This window comes from Ochotona princeps, unplaced genomic scaffold, assembly GCF_030435755.1.
Source record: "Ochotona princeps isolate mOchPri1 unplaced genomic scaffold, mOchPri1.hap1 HAP1_SCAFFOLD_5216, whole genome shotgun sequence".
Classification (NCBI taxonomy): Eukaryota; Metazoa; Chordata; class Mammalia; order Lagomorpha; family Ochotonidae; genus Ochotona; species Ochotona princeps.
The window spans coordinates 5,921-17,101 of NW_026698840.1; the positions used below are offsets into that span (position 1 = coordinate 5,921).

Here is an 11,181-nt window from a genome sequence, read left to right on the forward strand (position 1 = left end):
TCAGCCTGATCTATAAAGGTCTTCCAGCTTCCCACCTCCAAACTATTGGTCTCAGCTCCCTCACTTACCCCTGTAAGACACCTTACACAGGGCATTTGAGGAGTGAACTAGTGGACAGTAGCACATTTTGTGATTTCACTTTCTCGTCTCGCATTCCACCCTTCTCTGTATCTCAAATAAATTTTTAAAATGAGGATTGCCGTGTGTGCATTTCTGTGATAAACATATCTTACAAACTTGCTTTTTCCCTGCAAAAAAGTCTGCTGGATTCTGTGGTCCAAAGAATTGAAGTAGCTTTTTCTGTTTTAGTCTTCATCTGATGTGTTTTCCAATTTAAGTACAATTCACTGAATTATTTGCTTCCTAGTCACCAGAGAATACAGAGGGCAAAGATGGATCCAAAGTCACTAAACAGGAGGTAGGTGCATCTTTAACATCCTGTATTAAATTACTGAAATTGTGATTTTCAATGCTGTTCTTACTGTGTGCATGTGAATGGACACAATTGTACGTGTGTGTGCGTGTGTGTGTGTGTGTGTGTGTGTATGTACAAATATATATAAGTTGTTTGAGACTGAGTGACGTGGAGGTGACTGTCCATGCTTAGTCTTGCCTGACCTTGGTGTGTTTCAGTTGACTACATCATTCCACTTACTGTGGTGTTTGTTGCTGTGCAATGGTCCTGGTGTCTGTTAAAGCAGATACTGGGAATTCCTTCTGGGCAAAGAGTGAGATAATAGGTGAATTCATCAAGGAGAACAAAGTCTGCCTTTCACAGCAAGAAAATGAAAGACTGTTGATTTCATAAACCCTCTGCCCTAGTGAGTGAATGATAAATTACTTTTAGGTTCTGGATATTTGCCTAAGAGGACCCATCTCTAATACTAGAAACAATAGAAGGATACACAGTATGTGAAAATACTAAAGCTTCATATTTTTAAAATTTGGGAAACTCAGGGTCTTGGGGTAACTAATTGGGCAATGATTCAGATATGCTGAAATACACTGACCTTGGAACTCAGAACTTAGAGATGCTTACATTTGACCCTTTATGGTAACACTATGAAAGTCTAAAAGGAGATGGACTAAAAATTAGGAGATGAGATATGCTGTGAAGACAGCCTTTCCCTTGCAGCTCTTACACATGAGCGTATAAGCTAAAGAGGGAGATAAAAGAGACAAATACAATATCTAGTTACAGAGCCTTTTTGTTTTTGTTACACTCTTTAATTGGATTATTATTGTAATTAATAATTTGGAGGAGTTTGTCATGTTATCAAAACTGCTACATGAGGAACTTTTCCTTTACGCAAGGAAACTCATTCTGCCAAATGAATAATCTTGAACAAAATCTACAGAAAACTAATTCTAAAACAAAACTGCCACGTATCTGGCTTTCATTATCACTTTAAGATAATCAGGAAGTTATGCAAAGTTGTATCGCTTAAATGTTGGACCCAAACAAAAAGAAAATAATAAATGCTTGGATTTTCTCAAAAAATAGCAAAATACAGTTAGAATAATTGGCTAGGTATAACTAACCTTAATGTTTTTAGATTAAGACACCAAAAAAGTATTTAGATTTCTCCTTTAAGGACTGGCATTTAAATTGATTTGTCAGTCAAACAAACTAAAAAGTTTTGCATACTGTAGATATTGGATAGCAGTTTTCCTTCCAGATTAAAATCAACACACACATATGCATATATATATATATATGATATATGTATATGTGTTAGCTTACATATTTGTCTTATACATATTCTTTTCTAACCCAACATCTTTTTATTTATACTACTGATGTTTCATTTTATTTTATTTCTGTGTATTATCTGCTTTGATATTATTAACAGGAATCATTTGCAGGTAAGACTTTTCACCTATCATAGAAGCCAAGGTCAGTGTAAAAGTTACAGCAGGATATCCAGATGTGTGTGAAAAGTGAAGGAGTCAGTCAGTGAGCTGGCAGCAGACAGTAAAAACCATGAGATAACATTTGAGTTGATTTTTCCAATTGAATTAAAATTCAATTCGGACTACATTTTCCAGTTATGTCATTGAATATGTACAACCTTGACTCTAGTGAATGAACAGCTATTGCAAAGGGAGATCCTTTTTGAAAATCCTCTACTGCTTCTGCAATTTTCAAAGTGCTTTATGCAGAGTGCAGTACTTAGGCATAGATGATAAATGACTGAAATAATACATCACAGTCATTGCACTCAGCAGTTTATACAATTCTTTCACATCCATTATTTTGTCTGATCTGCACAATAACCCTAAAATGAAAGGAAGCCAGTTTCATCCCTTAACAGAGTCTGTGAGCACTAGTCAGGCTCCAAACACTGTTCCAGGTCATATGAATCCCATAGTGAACAGAAGAAGCTACAGCCTCTCCCTTCTTGGCTTCCATTTTAGCAGGCAGAAGAGAGTCAAAATAAGTAAAGACAAAATAAATCAGGGAAAGAAGATAGCAATGTCAGAGAAGTACTATTCTTTTCAAACGAGGGAGATATTGTCCCCATTTGAACTACAGCAAACAAGGTTGTCAGAAAAGTAGTATCATTTCCCCCACAGGAGTCTACTTATTAAGAAGCAGAAGCAAGAAGGATATCTTGATCTCCTCATCCCCAATTCTCCATTTGCCCAGTCGTTTTGTCATACTCACAATGATCTGGTAATTCAGTGTCCATTTGTCAGGAACTGAACCTAAGGGTTTGGTTTGGAAATAGCATGGTCAGCCTCAGGACCATATTTTTATCCCATAAAAATATTTCCAGATTTCAGTAGAAATAGCCATATATTCTCAACAGTATCCACCAAAGTTCAATCTGGTTATTCCTGTGACATTTTTCCTGCTGAAATTGGACTTCAGTATTATTTTGCAACTAAGACCTTGAAATTGAACACTCCTCATCTTTCAGAGTACCTTTGCTTCTGATTTGCCCAGCACTTAGGTACTACAGTGACAAATCTCACACTTACTGTTTCTGTCAAACTTGTGACAACTTGTCATTCTAAAAGCTCTGCGTCCCTTCCTGAGAACCACTTTTCCTGATAATTCACTTTTAATAAACAAATCAAGAAAATTCTTAATATCTTTTTGTCTCCTGATAGTCCTACCCAACAGGTTGAGTCTTCATTGAGTACTTCAAATGCTAATGTTTTGAAGAGGAAAAGCTATCAATCTAGCCTATTTCATATCCGATAAATATAGTCCAATCATCTGTAGATTCAAGGCTGCAGATGCTGATGGAACTTTCCAGGAAGGCAGCCACACTTGCATGCATAATCAGTCCACTGCATAACGGTCCACTGTTAGCACTGAGAAAGAAAATCATTACGATGCCTACCTGAAAGGAAATTTTAACAAAAGTCATTTTTTTACATGACATACATAGAAGAGCTGATAAACTTTAGGTCAGAAATTGTGATTTAACAATAAAAATAATTTTTAAAGTACTTTTAAAAGATTGATTAGTTTAGACAGCCCAGACAGGGAAGTTTGTTTTTGCATTGATTTCCCAGGCTTTTTAATTTTGAATTATTGTACTGAATTATAGAGCAGCACCCTAAAAGGGGTCTCTGGCCTCACTGTGCCTGTATGTTACACATCCCCAAGTTCAAGGTAGCGCATATTTTGGTTGCTTTACTCTCTGCACTCATCTCCGCATTTACTAAGGACCTCCACTGGGTAGAAATCGGAGCTGAAGAAATCTTAGAGAAGATAGTTCTGTGTGGGAGGAAATAGACATGAGACGGAGAGGTGAATAGTGAGCATAGAGCCGAGAGGGGTTCACGGAGGTAGAACTCTCCTCTGTCTAGTGTGGAGGCTGCTGCCACTTTCCCTCCTGGAGGATATCATTCCACCTGCTGTGCCGCACTTGTGAGATGCTGTAGGCAGTTCTGAAGACCACACCAGACTTTCAAAGATGAACACCATTTAGTAACTGGTGGGTGCTGCTTTGTTCTTCAAAGCCATGAAAGCGTACTGAAGGAAGGCATGATGGCTTACCACCTAATTTAATCGAGTAAGTTGCCTTTTCTTGGGTAATACCTAATTACTGTGCTTAACTGTCCTCCTGGAAAGGCACTGCAGGATTTTGACTCTGATTTCCAGGGACTTGTGGGTCCATCGTCTTGACTACACCTGTGGTAATCATGGCAGGTACTGTGGTCTTTTCTGTGGAGAATCTGATACACATTTTTCTTGACTAATCTCCAAAGAGGGCTATAGATTGAGCCTTCTGCCAAGCTGTACATCCCCTTAATCTGTGCAATGAATGTATCCCAGTCAACAACTTCACCTGCATGGAATTCTATTCCCGATGCATTCTGCTAGTTGGCCTTAGGTCCAGCTCTGATCTTTCCTTGAGACCTCAAGGTTAAAATTATTCATGGAGGTTCTTGCTCTTCATTTCCTTCTGTAGTTCAAAGAAAGATGAGTTTAGCTTCTCTGTCTTTTTTCAGAAAGAAAGTTCTTAGATGTGGAGATGGTAATAAATTTTTCTTCCAGTTTGGTCTGACCTATTGACCTAGACTGACCTAAATATGGCAGCGAGAATTTCATGATTCCGCACAATCATGGTACAAGTACTCTCTGGTCATTTTTGCTGACCTCCTTAAATTATTTGAAACATGTGGCTATTGTAATGAGGCAATAAGTGCACAAGGTAATGAGGATTAGGGAAAAGCTTGAATTTACTTATTAAACAAATTGTCTTGAGCCTATAGTATGTGTCAGTTAGTACACTGTTTGACTAGAGATAGAGCCGTGAATAAAGCAGACAAATAGTATGGAGTATTTATTGTAGGAACATTTCAAAACAAAGCCAGTTGTACTTTCAGCAGGTGAAATCCTTGGGGGCACTGGCTTCTGCTGGGCTGTCAGTATTATGTCAAATAATGTGCTGTTGCCTTAGTGCATGGAACAGTTTTGTTCCTTTAAATTTTCTTTGCAAACTCATTTGCTGTTAGCACGTACCATACTTGAAAAAGAAATGCTTTCCTAAAAAAATACCAGTCTTTTCAAAAGTCTCCAAATTTTCTAGGCATTGAAATTAAAAGAGCAGAGAAATTTTTGCTCAAGTTAAATTCTTCGAATGTCTGGTTACATTTGATACGTATATTTTTTGTGTATAACAGATGAAGTCTTATGAAGTGGTGACTGCAGTTTGCAGTCATTCTTTCCGCATTAGCAGAAAAATGAGAAGCTTCAGCTACTCTGATTTCTGTGCAGTGACAGAAGTTTCTTAAGTAGCAGACTGCTTCTTAACTGGCATCTCAATACTCCTAGTGTAAACTTTATCACAAAAGCAGAGGTTATCAGGTGAGATGAACCTAAACTTTACCTTCCTTTCCCATTCCTGCCCCACCACAACCTTCTTTGGGTGATGCTGTTCATGAAAACCTATGCCTCTTTGAAATGTGCTCTCCTGAGTGTTACATTGCTTGGGAAACTTGAAATGTTCTCCTGTGCATACCTGCAGAGTGTGATGGGAGTCATTAGACTCTTTCATGAAACTAAGATATGTAAAGATGTATTTTTTAAATCAACCAGCTTGTATATAATCACTGAAAATATATTGTTTTCCATTTCTTTTATAGCCCACAAGGCGATCTGCCCGATTGTCAGCAGTAAGTACCTCAAACCCTCTTTGGTGTTAGTTCTTAGGAATGATGTTCCCTTTGCCCAAACCAACAAAAGGAAGAAGATGGTTATATTCCCCTGGGCTTTGCATATTCTCTTGAAACACTGAACCGGTGTTGCTATGCAGGTTACTTAATCACATCCATTGGTGAAAAACAGTGGCCAGCTGTGGAGTGATTTGACCTGGCTGGATTTCTGACACACAACCAGCATTTTAAACTTGACCTTGAGAAGCTACAGTGTAACAGCTAAAGTGGATAGAATTCTAACTCTAACTGAAGCTTATGCTTTAGAAATATCTCAGTGTGTCACTTCTTGGCCTTTTGGCTAAGGTCAAGTGCAGAAAATTTCCCAGTCTGTTGTCAGAATGTTTTGAAGGTTATCTGAATCCATATGTTTATGTTCATGTTAAACCTAGAATATCTTTGAAAAAGCATTAATTCTACTTTGTTGCTTAGAGTCCCGGTTTGTCCCTGTCCCGGGGACTCTGTTAAGGGAAGAGACAAAGTGCGGTGTACTGCTGGAGTGGGCTGTGTGGCTGATGTCAGACACAACTGGGCCCCCTCTTCCTCAACTCTATGCTGCTTGCTGGTTCATGTGCTTCGCAGCCGTGAACCAGACCTCATTCTGTTAACAGAGATCAGCCAGACTTTCATGGAAGATTCTGGTTAAAATTCCTGCAGGCTAGTTTGCTCACTGAGAAACCAATGAGAAAGGCATTGACATCTTGGCTTAGAGTATACATCCTTACCGTGGATCCTATCCCCAATCCATGCCTGTGCATGCGAATAAGTGTTAGGACCACTCACTGGTTGAAAAGTACAAGGACAGTTGGGGCTGGGATGGAAAGGAGCCAATGTTGCATGTGAGAACCACAGGTCATGGTTAACAGTCACCCTGAGAACCTAAGAGCTGGGAGATGCCACTTGTTAATTGGTAATCAGTGAAGGGACTATACTTTGTAAGTCAAATGAAAACCAAAATTGAAAATAAAACTTTTCTGGGCACCCAGAAGGAGCTACTTAAGGACCTAAAACTGGGATACATGGCTGTGAGACCAACAGAGAGCCTCATCGAAGGCCTGCAGATCACAGACTACAGGCCTCCTGACATTTGAATGGCGAGTCAGGAAGAGAGATTTGTCTGAAAGAAAATCACATACAATTAAATGATTCGCTATAACCTTTGAACATGTATCTATTAATGCAATGTATCAAACTTGGAATGATAAAATATGTTAAGTAGTAAAGAATCTAGAAGCCATGCAAACTGCTCTATTTGGGGAGCACAGCACAGATCTAGGGTGGAAAGAAGATTAATATAAACATTTAAACCTCAATTTTCCTTTTTTTAAAAATAATTTGAAACGTCATTTCTAATAACAGCCAATCTTCTAGAAGTTTCACTTCATGCCTTGATGAAAAGGGCCAGATTCAATTTGTAACTGAACCACTTAAGCACATTAATGAGGAACATACATCTTTTTCCACAGGGAGAAATCTGGCCAGTGTTTTCTATTTGAAAAAACATGCTGCTAGTGCCAGGCAAGCTAGACTTATTTTACTTCAGTTCTATAAGAAAGACATTTGTCCCCAAACACCTCCAAAAAGCCTTTAGTTTAACCTGGCTATCATCACCAGTATCCACAAATGCCACCTGGCCTCTGACCCTCGGGAATCTCAGGGCTGAAGCTTCATGGCCCAGGCGCTGTGGTCCCAGTGTTTGTGGACCTGCTCTTGGGAACAGGAAAAAGTTCACACAAGGCAGGACAAGAAGCTTCCTGGGAGGCCCTTGAGCCAGTAATATTTGTGAAAAAATAATATTAGAGATGGGCATTATTTTAATAATATCTTTATATTATTTAAAATATTTTTATGATAGTTATAGATATGGGGAATTTTTATCATTAAAACTGCATTAAAAAGACTTAGTAATATGTTCAAAAAGCAAAGTTACAGAGAGAGAAGGAGACCCTCCATCCGCTGGTACATCTATCAAATGGCTGCAACAGCCAGAACTGAGCTGGATTGAAGCTGAGAGACAGGGGCTTATTTCAGGTGCAAGAGTCCCAGGAGCATTAGCATTCCCAGGAGCATTAGTAGGAAGTGGAATTGGAAGTAGAACACCTAGAACTCAAACCAGTACCCATATCAAGTGCTGGCATCACAGGCCACAGCTTAACCCAGTACACCACAGTGCTGGCCCCTGTAATTGCATTCTTAATAAAAACGTTCTAGAGCCAAAGGAACCCAGTATCTGGCTGTGTTAGTCTTTCCTTAAGCTGATACTGTGGAGTTTTGTGTGGAAAGCACCTTGATATCTGTATCAGAGGGGCAAGCATTTAAAAATGAGTTTGAAATGCTGCACAAGCAGCAGCCTTCGTTTCTGGCGAGGTTTTACCTATGATTGTGCTGTGATTTCTGAACTGCTGTGAAGGCCACTGTGACCAAATTCATTGAGTCATTTCACCAAGGGCCTGAGTCATTCCTCTTGGTGCTGTGCTATGATAAAAGGAAGTATAGAGACATTACACGTAGAAGTTCATCCCTGTTCCCAGAGCACTGTCCTGGACCGGGGGTGGGGAGGGGGAACAGTGAGTCAGCTGTTCCAGCTCCTCTGCCACTCATTTCCAAACTCAGGGTGAAAACAGCTATGAGATGCAGAGGTCTTTCTGCTGTTACCTAATGCTGAAACTGGGATGAGATTTTTTTCCAAAACACACAGTCAGAATGAGCAGTTGTCTTCTGCAGGCCTTTTGAATCTCTTGATGCTGTTGTCTTTCTCAGTATTTGTATAATTTTTTTTTGCAGAAACCTGCTCCACCCAAACCTGAGCCAAAACCAAGGAAAACATCTGCTAAGGTAAGAGGTACTGTACACCACCCATGTTACTTTTTAATCCATGAATACATTATAATCCAAGATCAGAAAAAAATCACCCAAGTAAGGAGCACATTCCATGATTCAGGCCAGAGCGTACTGACCAGAATGCTGTTAACCACTTTACTTTCTTAAAAGACATAAGGCACAATTTCATGCTTTTTCAAGATATGTTTTCTGCTTGCTCAATGAGTCACAGGAAATCAGAGTGTGTTGCTCTAAGATGTCTCATCTCCAATTGGGGCCTTGCAGCTGCCTACTGCTAGTTCATATAGCAGGGGGATCGGAGCATGGCTAGGGTAGGATTTCTCATTTCATGTATCCCATGGTCGAAGGTCACTGTCCTAATCAGAACAGTGTAATAATCAATACCTGCGAGCATTTGCAAAGCCCTTATCGTGGGCCAGACATTGTTCTGGTTGTTTTATTCTTAGAACCATCCAATCACTTCCTTTTGAGATAAGCACAGATGCCCTGCACTGCAGGTGAAGAAAATGAAGCCTAAAATCCTTGAGAAACCTACCCCAAAATGGCTTTATTGCACTTTGCCATTCAGAGCATTAGTTGTGCCTGATTGTAAAGCATTTGAAATCATGAGGATGGAGGACCAAGTAGGCGTGGCGGCAAGCAGAACTTAGTGAGGCTTCATCTAAAACTGTGGAATGTTTCTTCATGGGGGCCTCGGGTCTGTAGCACTCTTCAGCCTTCCAGCTGTGGAAGCTGCGCGTCTCCCTGCGAAGTGGGCTGAACCATCCGTTGACTCTCCACATGGCAGGGCCACTGCCCAACGAAGTATGCAGAGAAGTGTGGTGTTTTCCACGTAAGGGAAAGTCTAGCGGATTTTCTAAGCCTATCCCATCTTTACCAGACTGTTACTCAACAGGCAGCCCGGCATGCCTGGAATTCCTGCTCTGCCTCCAGCCACCTGGAGGCTTCACCTATTGTTGAGCAAGAGGTGATTGATTTCAGCTAACTTCACCACGTTGCTCATGGTGGTTAACATCTTTTGTTTCCCTTTGATCCTCTGATAGAAAGAAGCTGGAGCAAAGATTAACAGAGGCGCTAAAGGGAAGAAGGAGGAAAAGCAAGAAGCTGGAAAGGAAGGTACTGCACCATCTGAAAATGGTGAAACTAAAGCTGAAGAGGTACTTTCCATAAATACCTCCCACTGATTGAATCAGTGTCTTAAAAGAAATTGCTCAGTTCTTCAGCCACTGATAGCACGTTCATAATATCTCTTTTTATTGCCTGAAATGTAATTGCAGATCCACATCTCTCGCTCAACTGTTAATGTCTCAACCTCCAGAAGTACCCCACCCAGCACATTGTCAGTAAAGGGGCAGATTGAAACAGTGAGAGTTAAGGGTACAGTAGAAAATTCTGCATGTTTGCAGTGACTAGACTCAGATGGTAGTGTGCTGTGTTTTGTTTTGTTTTGTTTTGTTTTCCTGTTATGAACAGTGGGAGCTTGCAGGTAAGATTTCTGTGGTTGCTTGGAAAGCACAAAGCAGCAAATGCAGTGCAGTGTTTGCATAAGACCTTCCTGCCTTTTCTGCTTTACATGCAGAGGTGAGCTAGATGGTGCAGTAAAGCCACAGAGAAACAAATAATCAGAAGTGTGTGGTGGTGGGTGGACTTTTCTTTGGTTATAGTAGCTTTAGTACAGTAACTGAATCTTTTTCTTTCTTTTTCACAGGCTCAGAAAACTGAATCTGTAGCTAACGAGGGAAAATGAATGGTCATGGAAAATTGGGGTTGATTTTTGTGTACCTCTTCAGACAACTTTTAAAAGCTATTTTTACCGAGTATTTTGTAAATGCTAATTTTTTTAGGACTCTACTAGTTGTCATACAAAAATATATAAGGGTGGACATTTTACCCTCTGATAGTCATGCTTTTTGGAAATTTCCATCATTCTCAAGTAAAATAAATATCAATTTAATATTGGAAGCTGTGTGTAAAATTGATTTAGCATTCCATGCACTTGCTTTAAAGTTTTAGTCCCGTGCATACTGTGGTGTTTTTACTGTGCATATTTGAATTTTTCATGCAGTTTTTCTAGAGCAATAATCAGTGGTGCTTTTGTACCTAGGTTTTATGTGATTTTAATGAAACATGGATAGTTGTGGCCACCTGCTGACTACTTGTGGTTTAAAATAAAAGGTTTTTTTTGTCTGCAAAGTTATCTGCCTGTTAGAATCTTTCCTACCTTTGGGGAGTGTTTCATTTTACTCTTGCAAGTGATATAAAGAATCACTGCTCTCTGGATCTTGGTGACACACCTAAAGTATCAAACAACACTACTTCTTAATTTCCTGACCTTTAACATTGTTATTATTGACGTAAAGGCATGTGTGACTGCTAGTGTAGAGTTCCATCTAATTCACTTTGTACTAGAAGTGGCCAGTAATGATTACCATATAGGAGTATAGCACCCAAATTTTTGAAGTGCTTCAAAAACAAAATAGAGTTCTTCTAATCCAGAGCCAAGTGAAAAAAATCACTGATTTGCAATCAGCTTTGAAATTTTCTCCCTCTGGAACTAATCTACTCAGATGTTTTCTTGCTCTTTGGGTAGTTCACAGTCCTCAAAGCTCTTTACCTAAATTGACCATGCTTGACCTGTATGGACTGGCAGATGAGATGTCTCTC

General features: G+C 39.7%; 1 protein-coding gene across 1 annotated transcript; it reads left to right on the forward strand.

The window, feature by feature from the left end:
* Nucleotides 1–367: 367 nt before the first annotated feature.
* On the forward strand, nt 368–10,710 carry LOC101526788 (high mobility group nucleosome-binding domain-containing protein 3; the record flags this gene model as incomplete). The annotated part of the gene is made up of 6 exons (XM_058659708.1): nt 368–418; nt 5,608–5,637; nt 8,461–8,511; nt 9,561–9,674; nt 9,795–9,881; nt 10,226–10,710. Coding segments are annotated over 6 exons (372 nt in total), but the record flags the coding sequence as incomplete, so codon positions are not given.
* Nucleotides 10,711–11,181: the final 471 nt, after the last annotated feature.